Raw genomic sequence first — 18,474 nt, forward strand, 5'->3', positions numbered from 1 at the left:
GTCCCTACAACGACCAACCGGCCAACCGACTGCTGGAATAATTTTTCTGTTGTTGCGATTCCTATCTTGATCAATAGATGGTGGTTTTCTTCTCATTCTCCATATTCAACCTTTAACTTGAGGCCTACACGTGAGAGAGTCATGATCTAAAACAGGCGATTGGCCACATGTCAGGTCAGAGGTCAGGTCTCAGGGACATTGTCAGCCGTGTCTCACCTCCTCCTGTGTGGCCTGAGGAGCGAACACCTTGTCCAGTTCAAAGGTCATGATCTTGCCCTTGTTGGAGAGGTAGAGGATGGCGTCGTCCTCTGAGTCGAAGCTCAACATGGTCTTGGAATCTGCGGCGTCCTGCTCCTCCTGACTGACCGGCCGCACACGGCAGAAAACACGGATGTTACCTGGGAAACGGAGTCAGAGTTTCACATGATGATGTCATCGCTTCATTGTTCTTACTTCACCCATGCCATCACCAAAGCATTTGTCTCTGCAACTTTTTAATCAACAATTAAATTAGTGAACAGGAGGCGGCTTTGATCAGGTAAAGATGTCATGTCTGTTGATCTGTGATGTCATGTCTCCTCTGACCTTTGAGTCGAACCAGCTCGTTGTGACATTTCTTCCTCAGGTTCATCTCTCGCTTGTATTTCCGTAGCAGGTCCTGGTTCGTGCTGCTGACCTCACTGATCACCTGACAGATCTGACACACACGGCAGATTAAGACAATAAGACCACCAAATATTCACACATATTTTTTGTTTAAAAAACCCCAACTTCTTCCTCCTCGCCTCACCTCCTGCTTGGCCTCATTGATGGCTTTATCCAGCATGAAGGGAAACTCCTGCACCTGCCTTTTTAGACAGTTGTAGTCACAGGTGAGAGTCCTCAGGGCTGGCTGCAGACTGAGCAGGTTCATACGCACCCCTGAAACACACACACACACACACAGAGTGAGACAACACACACACACACACACACACACTAGGCTGTACATAATTCCAAAAACACAAAGTGTCTGACCTGCCAGGTTCTCGTGAACCGCCTTCATCTCGCTCTCTGCTCTGATGAACGCCTCCTCGATCACTCGGTTCTTCTCCTCCTCCAGGTTCTGCATCTCTGCCTCCAGCTGACCCTGAGCCCGCTCCATCTCTCCCTCGTAGACCAGGATCTGCAGGACAGAACCAGAGGTTGAGACAGGTAGAGGTGACAGGCAGAGGCAGGATCTCAGACCCAACAACAGTGTCAGAGCCACAGGGGACAATGGTTGAGGGAGGGCACATGTTTACATGGGTCTGACTGGACCAGGTGAAGAGCTGAGGAGATCCAGATCTACAACAACCACGGGCTGTTGTTGAGTCAGTGGTTTAACACAACAGCATCAGAGCTTAGTATGATTATTATCATTAGAAGATCAAACGGAACGAATCTGATGTGGAACGTCTCCTCTCAGTGTCGACCTGAACTCTAATGATCCGTGTGATGACCCTTGTCCACCTACAGTTGAGGTCAGACATCCTCTAAATGGGTATTCCTTCTGATATATGATCATGTGACCACCTAAGACTTCCTCCTTTTTACAAGTTTCATCCATTCAGGCAATGATCCACAAACTGCCTGATTTATTATTTGATCAACTTCAATCTTAAACTGTATCTTATTTAAAGTCCTTGACAGCTGTTTGTGTTTAAACTTTTAACATTTAATCTCTGTGCTTTAATTTTACAGAAAACTGTTTTTTTCCTGTAATATCTCTGCCAACTTCACCTGGATGTGAAGGTAAAACTCAGGATTTACAGACGAAACCACAACACGATCGAACACAGGTGTGAACTGACCACACAGGTGAAGGAGCCGAGACACTGGGAGGCATCACTCACACCACAGGGACAGACCTAGGTTTAGACATAGTGTGAAAGCAGCCCTGCAGGTGTGGAGGGATATGAACTGGGAGAGAGAGAGAGTAACTGGGACGAGTTCACATCATCACGGACTGGGAGAGCCTGACAGGTTCCAAAGCTTCCAGTTTAACCAGTTAAACACATGCTGCACTTCACTGATGAAGTGATCTCGATGTAAACAGAAACAGAGAAACCTGTTTCTAAGCTAACAGCTTTTCCTTAATGTCGCTTAATCTCAGTCATGTACAGGACATAACTGTTGTTCTTCTTATTAAATCATTATAATTAGTGACATCACTTTCTCTGACACATGAAATTGCAGACACTTTGCCCTGAGTCTGTCCTCTCAGGCTCATATAGGCCGACCCAAGGGGGTGGATCGGACTACGCGCAGATGTAACTCACAGGCGGCCATATTGGGTCAGGCAACTTGCATAATGTTACTTTCATAGAAAAGTACATAATTGCAGTATTATAACTGTATTTCTGATGTTCATAACAAACCAAACCGTTTGAAAATCGGTCAAAAACTGAGCAAGTTCTGGTTATTTTAGTGGAACATGCACCATAGGCTTAATGCTCTGAGGGAGTGAGTTGACTGAGCCAAGGTGGCGGCCGTGTAGCGACGTCGTGTCATTGGGCAGCAGCGCTGGGTGATTCATCTAGTCTTCTTATCTATGGGCCGACCTGCTGCACTTGTGTTATCAAAGCCTGCAGTCAAGACTCAGGGCTGAGAAACGCTGTTCTCCGTCTCAGGTTAGGAGGATCGTACTGTTTCAGTGGTTTTGTTTTGCAGCTTTGGAGCCTGAGCTGTGGGATAGATGGGGAGGGGGGCATAGACCCTCACTGTGACCTCAGTGATGTCACAGGAGAGGGGGGGTGGGGGCCAACCTTGGACAACCTGCGGACCACCTCACTGTTGCCCCTGCCGACCGCTTTGGAGAGGAGGCTGCAGAGACGACCTCGATCAGCGAACAGCTGCAGCCGAGAGCATGCACAGAGAAGGTAGAGATGAGGAGGGGAGCGGGAGGGAGGAGGGGTGAACCTGAAGACTGATCTGAGGTCTGTTTGCCCACTGTCCTTCCTCACGTTCATCATCACCTACCTCACTCCACAGCTGTGGCTCCACCACCACGGTGACGTTTATTTAATCTGATTCACTGAGTAACAACTGATCCTAGAGCTCTCAGCACATCTGTAACATCTGGAACTACACAGATGCTGCGGACTCACACTAATCTGGGTTCGTCTGGGACTGAGACAGGAAACAGGAAACAGGAGTGGAGGTGTGGACGTGCAGCAGGTGAGATGATGTTACCTGCGTCCTGAGCTGCGCGCATGTCCTCTGGGACTCGTGCAGCTGCGTCTCCAGCTCCCTCAGCAGCTGCCTCTGCACCGACAGCTGCTCCTGCAGGGCGGCGTTCTTCGTCTGCATCTCGGCCAGAGCTTTGTGAGAGTCGGCCGACTCCACCTCCACCTTCTGAGTCACGTACTGAACGAGAGGAGAGCAGCTGTTACAACCACACCTGTCTGCAGACCTCCTACTCACCTGATTATTGGCTGTTTAAGAAGACAGAGCTGCGCTGCCTCCTCACCTTGACTCTGGGGGGCGCTGCTGCTTGTCTGGCAAGCTCATCCTCACACTCCTTCAGTCGGAGGTTGAGCGTCTGCTCGGCCTCCCCCTGCCGCCGGCGTGCCTCCTCCAGCTGCCGGGTGGAGTTGTCCAGCTGCCGGTGGAGCGTCTCCACCCTGGAGCTCTTCTCCAGAAGATCTCGCTCCAGCTCAGCCAGACGCCGCTCCCTCTGCCGGGCCTGGCTCTCCCAGCGCGACACCTCCCTCCGCAGGGACTCCGCATCCTGCAGGACAGAGACACTTCAACAGACTGCAGCTACCTGACTGTGGACCTGTGTGTGTACCTGTGTGTTGTAAACTCACCTGGCTGTGGGGGCAGTGGCTGCAGCTGCAGGTCTCTGCAGCAGCGTCGAGCTTCTGAAGCTCTGAGCTCCTGCATGATTTCAGCTCCTGCTTCAGACGCTCGTTCTCCACCACCAGCAGCTCCAGCTGCTTCTCCAGGTCTGTCGCCCCCTACAGGACAAGAGTGGAAGTCAGAAAGTGTGAGTGGAAATAAATATGAATCTCAGCAAGTGCAAGTTTAAAGACACTAAACTCTGTTTACACCTTCTCTTGAATAAACTAACTGTCTGTACTTCAGATGTATGACTGTTGATCTGCACTTCTGTCTGTATGAGGACATTCTGGCTGATGCTCGCTCCTGTAAAGGTTCAGCTTTGTAAAGTCTAGGAGGGCCCTCACAAGTACAGAAAGACTGTGTTAGTGTATGATGGGCCGTTCCACAGGAACATGGTCTCACCAGCTCAGAGCGAAGTCTCTCCACCTCCTGAGTCTGATCCAACAGCTTCTCCTCCAGCTCCTCCACCTGCACACAGCATGATGTCATTGTGACATCACACCAGTTTAAAACAGACATTTGAACATGTCCACACTTATACCATACATTTTTACTGTATTCAAATGACAGCTGACTGATCACAGTCTGTCTGGTGATATAACTTCCTGAAACTGAATCTGGACCTGCTCTCACACAGTCAGATTCACTGAGCTGAGAAAAACCTTGTTAAACCTGCAGCAGCAGCTTGGTGAGGTGGAGCTAATGTGACTGAGAATAAAACTGACATGTCAAAAGTGTTCAACTGGTTTCACATAATTCTGTTGAGCAAAGAGAGAGAATCAACCTTCAACAGTTTGTTCAGAGACGACAAAAACTAACTAATCCTAACCCAAGACAGCAGAACGTCACTCTCCGTTTATCCTTTCCTTCAGTCTAAGGTTTTATTCTAAATATTTTTAGCCATTCAAATTTGTTTTAAAACAACTGTATGACAACTTGTTGATTTGAGAGTGATGCTGTATAATTGGTCCTGCCTGGAGCAGCCACACTGTGTCTACCATAATGTCAGCCATGTAAACACATGAGTCAGTAAACAGGAGCTTATTGAACGACTGTACCTGTGTGCGCAGCCGAGTAACGAGCTGCTCCTCTTCTGGACACGGGAGACAATCTGACGGTTGTTCACCGGGCTGCAATGCCCTGTCACCTGCACACGCAAACACACACACACACACACACACACACACAAAGTGTTAAACACATTCATGCATATCATATCATTCTGTCAGACTGTGAATGTCCAGAGGACTTCCTGAACATGTTGATATGGTTTTGGTGTTTCTAGAGTAAATATTCTGGAAACTGATGCAAGTTACAAACAGGCGTCCCTTCTGCTCAGAAAATCTTTGTATTGGAGTCAAAGGGCAACAGAAAGGAACCTGGCTGCACTCAGAGGCTCACGGTTTAAATTCTGTAAGTCTCTCTGCTATTTTGAGCACATTGTGAGAGAGAGGACAAGTTTGTCAACAATCATGGGAAAAATCTTGTGTAAGTGAGTGTAATTTCTTGCCAGGAGGAGTGTGGAAAGAGAAAGAGTTCAGACAATTTCAGGCAACTTCTCCCACTCTCACTTCCAAGTTTCTCCCAAAACGATCATGGTCATTGAACAGTGATTGATCAAAAACTAAAAAAAACTAAAAACTACCTAAACCTGTAGTAATACATCAATAGTCGAGATATGTGTCTACATTTTAAGTTTAAACGGAATCTCTAGGTGAAAATATTCAGGAGCAGCAGACATTTGAAAAGTCCAATAATATGTTCGTTTTTTTACCTCCTCCCATTCATTTTTTTTGCACATTGAATCAGCTGGATTTTAATAAATGTGCAGCTGTAATCTCAGCTCTGCTCTCACCCGTGGGTGGGGACAATCGCCGCTCCTCCTGAGGCGTCGGGCTGCCTCCTCCAACACCTCCCCCTCTTCCACTTGATTTCTCCTGGATGCTCTGCTGCTGCAGTTGCTGGAGCAGCAGGTGACGAGTGACTTCTTCAGAGCGGAGACGAGCCTGAAACTCACACACTTTGTCCTGTAGAGTCTGGAGACACACACAAACATGAGTGAGTGGCCATCATTTATTCAGTCATATGTGAGCTGCTTCTAAAGGCAGGGAGCTAAAGACATCCTCTTATTTTTCACTACAGCTTCATCTACAGCTCTACGGCCTCTGACTCTCTGCGGTAGAGGAGGGGGGAGCCGAGCAGCAGAAACTAGGAGACACTAAGAGACAAAGTGAGTGTGTTTACGTAAGCAGGAGTCCACCAGCAGGACCAGGTGACCTTCTGCAGGAAGAGGACGGCGTGAAAGACGACCAAGATAGAGGACAGAACAGAGACGAGGTCGTCGTCAGAGAGGGAGAGACAATCTGAGTCATTCAGATTGAACAATTTGTCAGAGGCAGAGACGTCAGAGACCTGCAGAGTCACTGCATCAGACTGTCACAGATGTTACAGATGTGATGATGAGGTGACATCTCTCTGAGGTGGAGACAGACTCAGCTAAATGTTGGCTGAGCTGATCTCAGCTGTGAGTCAGCACTTGCTCTCACACACCCAGTTTGTGTGTGTCTGATGTCACAGGAGATCATTCCCACCAATGACATCAGACTTTAGAGCCCCTCCCCTCGGCTGGAAACTACAATAACACCGTTACGCTCACTTTAAACATCTGTATTTTTCTCATTTCTCATATGACCCTTGTGGACTGTGTCCTGTGCCTTACCTGGATGAGCAGCTGCTGGCTGGGTGTGTTTGTTTCGTTTAGCTCTGCAGTCAGAGATGGGCGCTGGGAGAAGTTGGCGGTCGGCAGAGACAGGAAGGAGCCGTCATCTTCACCATCACTCATCAGGAAGTCCACTGAGCTCGCTACAGAGACACAGGAGGGACAAACAAAATGAAGCTGGGGCCAGCTTTATCTACTTCTTGTGTCATTAACTCAGATTTCCTCTCAGGCTCAGAAGACCAGATGTACACGTGTAAGTCTCCAAGTGGACCAATGTAAACTGATCTATAATCAGATTTGGAGCTGATCAGTGATTAATGAGGTCAACCAGAAAAAACCTGAACTGAATTTTTACTGAATCAGCTCTGAGACGATTTTCCCTCCTCCTGAGTCAACGTCCTGAATACCACAGGAACCAGCCGGGCCACATAACAGGTGATAACGCAGGCTGATACATTAACCTGACTGACTGACTGTGTGCGTGGTCACAAGTGCTCCCTGAGCGTACGGGGCCTCAAATCTTATCAACCTGAGAACAATCTGCACTCTGTGGGAAAATCTGAGCATTAAACAGACTTAGCACAGAGAGGAGAGAAACCTGCTGCAAACTAAACTCTGTGACACACTGACAGATTATAAACCAGGATTACACACATACACAGAAAACGCTGTGTGTTTGCTTTTTCAAGGCGACACAGTAAATGTTGACAGTTGCACAAACTGCTGAATACACACACACACACACACACACAGACACACACACATCCAGCCTGTTACAGTCAGTGCTGACGCGTGACAAACTAAATACCCTAACATTGTCGTCTTTACTTCTTCAAAATCCACAACTTAGTTCTCACCCTTCCTCCTGCACCGTTCTTATTATTAATCCTATTGCTGTACAACAACCATCCCTCCCAACACTTGATCTCAACATCAACAACGAGACAGAGCCTGAAGTCGGGCAGGTGGCGGCAAGTCCATAAAAGTCATAAGGTCAGAGTTCATCAGCAACTGATCCTGACTGGGTACCCGGCAGCTCTCACCCTCAGCCTCCACGCCTGCTGATATCCAGGTGTTATTCTGATCCGCTGGGAGAGGCCCCACCCACCACACACTCATGGAATAAATGAGGCCCTGCTCTTTGTTCTTGGGGTTAGCAAAGTTTGCTATGTCATAACTTGGTATTTCCTCCTTGAATCACAGTCAAGGGTTCACATGTCACATCCAATGGACCAATTCTGCTAACATGTGGGCACTAGGGCGGGGCCTAATACACCGGAAACCTTGTCAGTAAAGGGAGAGTGTTAGCACAACCACTATGTTAGCTACTGCCAGTTACAAGCTAACACACAACATAAATACAACATGCTAACTACACTAACTACTCTGAAAAGTTGATAACTGCACTAACATATCTGAAAGATGCTAACTGGCCCTGCGTTAACCTTTTTGACCTGTCTGCTGGTCTCTGGTTCTGGTCTCAACAGTCTCCCCCCTCAGAGTCCTGGTCTGACCGAGGCTCAAACGTGTGGCTGAGTCTCTCTGGTGTTTCCTCCTCTAACCATCTTAATGCTCTTTGCTCTTTCACCTGGAGCACCTGAGGCCGGCAGGTGGTGGGTGGGGCTCAAGGCCTGATCCAGAATTTCTGGATCCAACAATTTGCACTTCATAGCCAAGTCCCCCATCTGTTACTGCTGGCAGTCTTGTTTTCTATTATTTTATGTTTGACTAATGTGGAACACTCTTACGTGGACTGTAAAGTACATACATAATAACGAAAATCTTGTAACTTATCAAGAAATACAAATATATATATTTATTTATATATAATAAATGTAAATTGTACAATAAGTTAAACTTGTTGTGACAACAGCTGCAGGTTGAAACTTGTCTGCTGGTAACAGGTTTAATGACTGATGTGCATTGTTTCAGATTTCATTATATTTATTTTTGCCTGTAATTGACAGGACAGTAGAGATAGACTGGAAATGGGGAGGCAGAGAGAGGGGGAATGACATGCAGCAAAGGGCACACCGGAGGATTCGAACCGGGGCCGGCTGCAGCGAGGACTATAGCCTCTGTATAGGAGGCGTCAGCTCAACCCAGTGAGCCGATTTCATTATATTTCTGGATTTCAGTGGAGACACTGTAACCATGTGACGTCACGTCTGTGTTTGATCTGCTGATCACGTCTTTGGTCCAATCAAGATAAAGAAGCTAATGTTTGGTTTGATGTTCAGTCGTCTTCTGCAGCTGTTTGTCTCCAGTCTGAAATTAATCAGGGTTAAGTCTAATTAAACTGCTACTGCATGCATCATGTGGGCTGCGTCCTGACCGCAGTTTTGAGTCCAACCCACGGCCCTGTGTCTCCAACCATCACTCTAACCTTAATAACTAAGATACATAAAGCTGTGAACAACACTGATGAAAAATACATTTTAAAACATGTGTAGACCCCTATGTGTTTCTGTGGTGAAAGTGGATAAATAATCATTTCCAATCTTCCCCAACATGATGTGGCAACAGCAGAATATAAACAATGTCAACAATCATTTCATTAATGATTAATTTCATTTCTTTAATGATTAATCAATATTGTTTAAATGAATCATTAGTTAAAACATTGTTGAACTTATCTGCAGAGTTTCTGAACTGTAGGTGACGTATTTCATTCAATATGAAATAACAGAGAAAATCCTGTGTGGACTGGAGCCATGTTCGACATAATATGTAATTATCAGTTAAACAGCAGCTTCATTTTCAGTCACAATTCACTGCAGATCTGCATAACACTCCACTACAATCTGTCCAACATGAATATTCAGGTTCTGGTGAAGAAAAGAGTTTCAGAGAAACATGAATCACTGAACCTGCTCAGCACAGAGGAGAGAGTGTGTGTGTGTGTCTGACAATAGCTGCAGTGTTGTGAACCTGATCCATCGTGTCCTGAGACTCGGACTGTAAAACGATCAGCTGAGAAAACACACACGGATACATAAATAAATAAAGGTGATGTTGTCTGCTCACCTGTTCGTCCCTCTGAACGTCTGCCCTGTCACACACTCTCACACATACACACTCCTCGGGTTCCTCTGCCTGTCGAGCTCAATTCATTAAGAACAGGTATAACTCACCTCCCCGGCTACACACTCACACACACAGACTCTTTCACACACTCTCACTTCTCTGTCATGCCAAAAATGCAGCCATGCTGGTGTTTTTTTTCCTTCCATCTAAGCTCCTCCTCCTCTGCAGCAGACGTCTTACTCACCGTCCAATGAAATGTCTTTCTTCCAGAGCTCCTGCAGGCAGGGGGTGTGGCCGAGGTCCCAGGTCTTTCTTGTGCTGAACATGACCGCCGGGCTGAGCAGAGTGCTGGACCGCTGGACCGGCTGTCGACACAGAGACAGACCAGATTAAAGCTGAACCTTCGCCCTCAGCTAATGAACAGATTCTACTGTTAAAGTTTCAGTCCGGTAACTGTATATTATATTTTTCCCATGCGCATTTTCTTTAATCAAATTGTGCAATTAACATCAGCTGAATCAGCTGAGATCAACTCCTGTCTGCAGAGAGTCCTGATGATCAGATGACCGTTACCGGATCACTGTGATACTGAGGGAGACATAAAAATTAAAAAAACTACAGGATTCTCTATGAGCTTCTTAATGAAGCTCATTGTTCTTCAGAGTTTTACTCTGAAAGGGCATGGGAGGTCATGGTGTCACCAGGAAGTGAAGTCACATTGGAGCAGATCAACTGAAGGTGTTTAGGTTTCTTTAACACACACACACACACATGCATTGCACACTCTAGTTTCTTCAGTTTCTTCAATTCACCCCCCACCTCACACATACACTGCCCTAAATACTCACTACAGCACCAAAATGTGGATTAATTCCCTGCAGAAAATAGTCTCCACTTCCTCCCTTCTGTGTGGTTAAAACCACAGTGAGCAGCTGTTTGAAAAATATACTCTTTAAATATTGACATTTTCAACAGTAACCACTGAACTCAGATCTGAGACGCAGCCATAGAGGAGGGTCGATGTTGAGAGACTGACCAACACACAAAAAGAAATATACAGTACATGTATTCTGGATAACAAATGGCAAGGAGAACCACAACCCACAATTTACAAAATAAGTGAAGCAGACATTTGAAACCCAGACAGAAGCAGGTCAGTGCTCCACTGCCCAGACCAGACACCAGGACACAGAGTGGATTACGTGTTGGAATAAAGTGATTAAATCCCAGAATAAAGAGAAGCCATGTTATGATACACAGTCCAAAGGGACAGAATGAAAGCTTGGACTCATTCAACTGTTCAATGGGAAGGAGCGGCGTTTAGCTCACTGGGTAGAGCTGCCGCCCCATGTTGAGGCTCCATCCTCGGTGCAGGCGGCCCCAGTTCGAGTCCCGCGTTGGACGGCCCTTTCCTACGTGTCATTCCCCCACTCTCTGCCTCTCCATTTCCTGTCTCTCTCTCGACTGCACTATCAATTAAAGGCAATAAAAGCCCAAAAAATATAAGTTATAAACTGTTCAATGGGAATGAGAGACCCCCCCCACACTCACTCACACTTTAACAGCCTCCAGCTGAGGTGATCAACTCATCTTCAGCTCTTCCAGGAACAAATCTGATGTATCAAAAAACTACTACTACAAATAATAATGTCATAAAATTGACGAATATTGAGCAAATAGAACACAATCTTAGCAGTTAGCTAGCAGTGTTAGCAGTTAGCATTAGGCTATAAGACTTAAATTGAAAAAATTCCATTTGAAAACTTGTTTTTGTACTTTTGAAAGGTCTTGACTTTTGTAGCTATTTATTTCTACATTTTTATTTTTTCCTAAAGTTCTTGCCCAACCTGTTTTTAGATGAGGCCAACACATTTAAAGGAGAACTATGCAAGTCTGGTTGCTTTTCCACTGTTTTGCTAACCCTACACCTAGCCATGTGCATTTGTTTACAACGAAGCCTGTGAGAAAGCAAACCATGGAGTGTGGGATATTATTATTATTATTATATTATTAATTATTATTCGTTATATATCATATACGTGTTACGACATGTATATTTGGGTAGTCTTATCCGTCACAACAGATTACAGGTTATGGGGTGCGTTTATGTCGTGGTGCCGCAGAGAGAGAGCTGGGACACCGGGGCGGCGGCGCTGATATACCAAGGTTGGTTTTCGGCCGAGGGGCGCTAGGTGGCAGACAGCCTCCATTCCCCCTGCAACAAGTTACAAGTAATTTATCTAACCATCACAATTACTCCAAAGCTGTTTAATTAAGGTTAAAATGTAGCACAGTCAAGCCTTAAATCTTGTATAGTTCCTCTTTAATAACACTTTAATTTAATATATTTTTTGAGGCTTTGAGGTTTCACCAAACTGTAACAAACCTCAAACATACCACCACAAACAACTAAAATAACAATATTACCAACAAATTCACATAAACATGTACAAATCAATATCAGTCGGATCAGAACTGAAAAAAAGGTGGATTGGTGCATCTCTATAAATAACCAGAGATAATGTTGAAAAGTTGAGGATATGATCTCTCGATGTGTGTGTACACGTCTATACAGTATATAAATGGTGATCTCGATATTAGCTTGTACAATATTCTGATAACCTAACAATCAGCTAATATGAATTGTGTTTACATAACACACATTTCTGCAATGCAACAAACGTCTCTCAAGCCCCTGTCAGTCCTACAGTGTTGTGAGGAACAAACCCATATAATGAGAGACCACAAACTGAATGAACACAACACCAACATTATTTTTCTCTAGTGGATCAACAAATGCAAAGACATAGTTTCTAAATTAAACCAGACAGTTTGCAGTACACCTGGGAAGTTTGAAGGAACAAAAAAGTCTTCACATCGGTTCTTATCAACCAACACTGATAGCGATATGACTGAGAATGACTCAGATCAGAGGATTAACTGGTCCTAATAAAAATAATAGGCTAATGACGATATTTCTGTTGTGTCTATTATGAAAAAACGTATTGACAACATGATCTGAAGACATTTGGATGAATTGTTCTGTTCTAATCTACAGGTGGATAAAAAACAACAACAGGTGCACGAGGCGTCACACTAATTCAGAGCAACAAGAACACACATACTGAGGCACCTGAACGCACCACTCAGACCTGTTGAATACAAAAATACAGAGGAATGTGTAAAGGTTTCGGCGACAGATTCTGCATTCTGAATTACCCACAGGTCCCTCAGGTAACTCCCCAGGACCAATCAGATGACAGCTACGACCCTCCACTCTTACCCGTCCACGTCCACAGCGAGGCTTCCTCTCTGGGGGGGGGGGCGAGCCGCTCTCTGTCCAGCCAGCTCTTGTTGATCAGAGCTCCCACCCAGCCCAGCATGCTGCCACCCACTCTCACATCATCACACCTGCACTGGTCCCACTCACACACATCAGTGACCTGCTGCTGCTGCTGACTTGACGCAAACTGCTACAGAGGTTCAAGTGGCGCTGCCCCGCCCACACACTGATCTGGAGTCAGTTAACCCACCTACAGTGTCTATGATTGATCACACCCAGGATTATGGAGACCTGATCTGAGACCAGTTCCCTCCCTTCCCTGGTCTGGATGAGCTCAGCAGGATAATAATCTGTTAATCCTGGAGCAGATGAGCTGTTTAACCCCCGACTGACCAACAGGACAGGTGAGTTCCTGTTTACTACGCCGACAGTCATTCATGACTGAAACCTTCAACTGTCAGCACACACACACACACCCCCCTCATACAGGATTTTGTCATTTTTATTCCTACAGCGTTCCTGCACCACAGATTCACAGAGCTACGCTTTTGTTTTGGTTTTTAATATCTACATATTATTTGCAGAGCAAATAAAGCAGGTGAAGAAGTGACCACTTCACCACTAGATTGAGCCAGTGCTCATCTCAGCTCTTTTGTGACTGTCTCTGGTTCATCTAATGTGAAAAGCATCGAAATTACTGGTCAAAATAAGAGTCTGTCCATACAAATATGATATAATTATCGTTAACGTTGCCTCCCTCCAAATGGGCATCAATGATTTTAAATCAGTTACCTTGCTAATTTTACAATTCATCATCTAATGCAATGAGATTGGATCTTTCAATTTACAGCCAATGGTAATTATGTCAATTATCAGTATAAAGATGAATAGCTGAGATCACGACAATAACAATAGCTAGCAGTGTTAGCTCATTGAACACTTTTCATGTATTGTGATGTTTCAGATTTCTTTTCAAAATTCATGTTTTTCCATTTCAGTTTCCATCTTCACATTAAAGCAGAAGTAAGTGGTCCGGTCGTTTTCGCTAATGCTGCGTTCCAGGCAGGCTTTTGAAATCGTAAATTACAGCTTCAAGTCACAACTTACGACTTTGTAGCGTTTCAGGCAGCCCACTCGTGTTTTTCCGACCTGTTTTACCGGTGAAAGTCACTATAACGGCCACTCGTAACTTCCGACCGGTGAACTCGTACCAGATCGAACTGGTACCACTTCACGGTCGGAAAAATACGAGTTTCCTTGAACGCACCATAACAGTCCTCGTCCCTACGTCGCCATATTCACGGCGTCCCTTGGCTGCACACACAGCCCTGCATGCCGTTCTCTCTCCTCATTGGATAAAAACTGTAGGATACGATAAATGTTTTCTCTTCGGCTCAGAGCAGAGCAGAGTGACTGAGAGACCCGTGTTTCAGTCCAAACACTCTATGTAAGTGATTGCTGTCGGAAGATATAACTATTTAAGACTTATATTAACACAAATATATCACTTACTTCTGCTTTAAGAAAGGACAAATATTTTCCGAGCTTTAATCCTCTATGTTAATTGTTTGTTTATCTGTCGATGTCAAAAATTATTATCTGAGTATCTTTACATCTAAACCAAGATATTTTCTCTTCCTCTCAAACTGTGACAAATGTTTACCTCAGCCTCCACTCAAGGGCGTTCCTTATCAAAGTCACACATTAATTAATTAATTTATAATTAATTCAACCTGTTTTCTTAAATGGGAACAGAGCGAGTATCTGACACCAACACTGGAGTTCACATCTGCAGGTGATGAGTAAAGCATCTAGGGCTCTGATGTCATCACTCTGCGTCAAGAGAAGAATTTGTTTTTTTAATTTTTTTTGTTTCAGAGACTGGTCAGTGAACACAGCAGAGCTCAGTATGTGCGTGTGATGATAAGTGAGTTTATCCAGCTCAGTGCAGAGTCACAGGTTTGATTCCAGGTCAGGAAGAAATGAGTTCGCTTAAAGATTCATTATTCAACCACACGCTCCTGGAAACAAACCACTAACTGCTCTGTGTGTTTATGTGTGTGGTCTGCTTTTTAAAGTGAGTGTTCAGCACCACAAGGCGAGCGCGAGAGTCTGGAAACATTTCACAACACAAGCAGCAGAAGCAGAATTCCTTTGATATTTACAGGCTCTGGGATAAGAAGGTATTACACACACACATACACGATGCATTGTTAAAGTGCGGATTAGAGCTTCAGGATGAACTAAGACGCTGGCGCGCGCACACGCATGCACGCTCTATACAGTACATCACAGTATTATTAATGTTGACAGCTGCTGACACATTTCTGCCTAAAGACTGTCCACACTGCACAACCCAGGTTGACTGAGCACACACACACACAATCATACACATACTCTAGTCCAGTCCATGTTTTACATGTCACCTGCTCCTGAATCATCAACATGTGGAACGGTTTGTTTTTTCCATCCACAGTTTCCAACCAGCAGCCGACTGTTCCAGTGGCAGTGAAGGCAGCACTAAGCCATCTGCTGCAGTCTGACACCTCCAGTCCACACACACCATCACTTAACACACTTGAGTGTCTGAGGGGAAAATACATTTTCAAAGACGATCGTGATGACGCTACTTTCTGTGAGCTCTGTCTCCGTAGCTCCATGGGCGACAGTGCGCCGCTTCGGAATGACATTTATCTTTTTTGAGACACTGTTAGTAGCAAAGTTAAACAGGGAAGAGTAGACCCTTCTCCAAAGAAGTGAAATTTACAAAATGGAAAAACTGACTCACAACTGGACAAAACTCCCAAAACTCACACTGGTGACATGAAGAAATAAAATAAATCTACAGAGGAGAAACTGTGGACAGTGGACTGAACAAAGGATGAATGTCTTTCCCAAGCATCAGTCGTTATGTTTATGTTGCTGCATCTTTAACCCTTTGTGAATAAAGATTTACATGAAAAAAAAGAAAAAAGCTTGGAGCCCTGAGACTTAAAGCAGAGGTGATGTCACCAACACTTCTTCAGATCATCACCACCTGATCTGCACCAAACTATTTATACTCACAGACTAACACATCAGAAAACTGACTGACTTACAGGAAGGTGCTGTGTCTCACATCATGTTCACGGTTGTGTCAGTTCACACTTAAAAAAAGGACTAGTTCAAAGTTAATTTCATACAGATGAAAATGAACTAGTTCATAAATAGGCTGCTACTCATTTTCAGTACATCCTCCTATCAACCATCACCAGCCACAAATCAAACACTCGCCGTTCACCCAGCAACATGAAGTACAGTAGATGCATCTGTATCGTCTGTACTACTGGCAGCAAACATGCTGGGCCGTTTCTAGGGAGACATCATCATGCAGCGTGCCGTAAAACTGCCGTAAAATGTGAGCAGAGTTCAGTTAGACAAGAGTGAACGAATGTCATGTTTTTGGAGGACATTAGAAGAAAATAATAAAAACTAGAGAGCTACATTAAAAAACGTGTTCAACAACTTAAACAGAATTATTAAACACCAGTTGTGTTGTTAAATGTCCTCAAGCTGGGTCAACATGACAATGTGTGTCATGCTACTGGCCTTCATCCTAACACTGTGAAGCTGATCAACAGTTTGGTTCAGTTTTATCAATCAGCTGATAAAAATGTAATCAATAGCCACAGCCCTTAACGAACGAACACACACACAGTGACACACAGTCACACACCTGTACTTGAGCATGTCATTTTCAATTTAATGAGCTCAACTGAAGGTGACGTAGCTCTATTCCTCCACCGTCCTGAACCTAGAAGTACTTCACACCTGAACTATTGATCGATTATCAGGACAGAGTCAGATGATCATCCAATCATTTAACTGATCATACCAGACAGACCGTCTCAATGAGCTGCTGAAAATAATTCTGCATGTGGGACTACACAGACACACACACACACACACACACACACACACACACACAGACACACACAGGAGGAGGGAGTGAACACGTTACCAGACAAAAGGAGGACGATCCGGGCAAGAGAGGAAAAAAATAACAGCGCAGAAAAATGAAGCAATGAGCAGCCACTGCACACACACACACACACATCCACAACCACACACTCACACACGTATCCAGGTCACCAGAGGAAACACAGCACTCTGCATCAGGTTACAGTCAGACCTCCTCCTCCTCCATGTCTGTTCAACATGTCTGTTTCCTCTCCATCCCTCCATCTTTCCTTCCATCCTCTCTCCCTCTATCTCTCCCTCCGTCCGTCCATCTCTCACCTCCCTCCCTGTGGCCTCCACGTCCACATCATCGCTGCATCTTCCTCCTCCTCCTCCTCCTCTTTGCTGCTGCAGCTTCACGCCGACCGACACACAGCAGCAGATCAGTGTCAGCGCTACCCGCCGACCCCCCCCAAACACACAGCTTCCTCCCTCTGTTTCCCTAGCAACAGCACAGCAGCATCACACCTCCTCTAGCCCCGCCTCCTCCTCCTCCTCCCTCCATCTCATCCACGGATAAATATTTCAGCCTCAACTGAAGCGTGAGAAGCTGCTCCTCCCCCAATGAAAAATTGAACAGCCCAGAGTAAGAGTGTGCGTGTGTCTTAAAAACACAGAACTACAGACTCCAAAACTGCGGTCAATGATTAACATTACAGATGAATCAATAATCCATAGATCTATAAAGTCTGTGGAAAAACAGGTTTTTATTTTTATTTTATTGTATTATCAATCTCCACAACCGAATCACTGACAACACGTCATCAGATATACTCTATTTAAATTATATATTTAATAATGTTATATATCAAATAGTATCATATCATAATATACTAAATAACTGTATATTAAATGAATCTGTACAAGATGAAACTAATTGTGGAAACAAAGTAACAGGAGATTATTGCAAAAAAATGTGTTCATGTAAACATGAGGAATATGAGGAAGTAAGGACGCAGTATCAATGAACACATTTGACTCAGGGTTAATGACCTGCTGTCTTGTCAAATCAGCAGGTCATTCACCCTATTGTGCACTCTCTATGGCGTTTTTTATGTTTTTATGTGTATTTTTGTATGTGGTTGATGGGTCTGGCGGCATTGTGCCCAAGCCAAATTTCCCCCCAAGGGGACAATAAAGTATCTATCTATCTATCCATCTATCTACCCGCCCCAGTATGACTGTAGTTGTGTGGCGGCCATGTTGTCCTGGGAGAAGTTTAAGGAGTCGGGTGAAAATGTTAGAGAAGCACTGATTTACGGGACCGTCTGGTATTTTCAAACTGTTCAGTGTTTGTGTGTGTGTGCGTCTGTGTGTGTCCAGCAGATTACGATGAGTCCTTGTTATATAACTGATCTGACTCGACACCGCTGTCATGTAACAAGTCAGGAGGTCGCAGGTTGCAGGATTTCAGATATTAATGTTTTGCATCATGTGATCACATGGCAGACATCACGCTGTCAATCAAAGACCGACTGAGGACACGAGATGTCAGGTTTAAGTGAACAGACAGGACCCGGGGGTGGGCCATGAGATGTCCTGTCAGTCACCTTCACCACTGTGAGGTAGCACAAGAGGTCAG

General features: G+C 44.9%; 1 protein-coding gene across 11 annotated transcripts in view; it reads right to left on the reverse strand.

Annotated features, from left to right (window-relative positions):
- Positions 1 to 18,474, reverse strand: part of kifc3 (kinesin family member C3) — a 41,713-nt gene that overhangs the window by 7,255 nt on the left and 15,984 nt on the right. For 4 of the 11 annotated variants that reach the window (XM_085768443.1, XM_085768435.1, XM_085768405.1 and 1 more), the window contains exons 2-13: positions 9,855 to 9,975; positions 6,584 to 6,726; positions 5,720 to 5,900; positions 4,923 to 5,011; positions 4,267 to 4,332; positions 3,831 to 3,980; positions 3,491 to 3,751; positions 3,214 to 3,387; positions 1,018 to 1,165; positions 791 to 921; positions 586 to 697; positions 217 to 398 (exon numbers count right to left, since the gene is read on the reverse strand). In XM_085768443.1, the coding sequence (XP_085624569.1) occupies positions 217 to 398; positions 586 to 697; positions 791 to 921; positions 1,018 to 1,165; positions 3,214 to 3,387; positions 3,491 to 3,751; positions 3,831 to 3,980; positions 4,267 to 4,332; positions 4,923 to 5,011; positions 5,720 to 5,900; positions 6,584 to 6,726; positions 9,855 to 9,936 (1,719 nt within the window). In that variant the 5' untranslated portion in view covers positions 9,937 to 9,975. Of the gene's footprint in view, positions 1 to 216; positions 399 to 585; positions 698 to 790; positions 922 to 1,017; positions 1,166 to 2,786; positions 2,874 to 3,213; positions 3,388 to 3,490; positions 3,752 to 3,830; positions 3,981 to 4,266; positions 4,333 to 4,922; positions 5,012 to 5,719; positions 5,901 to 6,108; positions 6,145 to 6,583; positions 6,727 to 9,854; positions 9,976 to 12,893; positions 13,043 to 18,474 lie in introns of those variants that run through there. The other 7 variants (XM_085768353.1, XM_085768362.1, XM_085768382.1 and 4 more) reach the window with 5 other exon arrangements.

The sequence above is a fragment of the Trachurus japonicus genome, chromosome 3 (assembly GCF_045865225.1).
Source record: "Trachurus japonicus isolate A0001 chromosome 3, Traja_1.0".
Taxonomy (NCBI): Eukaryota; Metazoa; Chordata; class Actinopteri; order Carangiformes; family Carangidae; genus Trachurus; species Trachurus japonicus.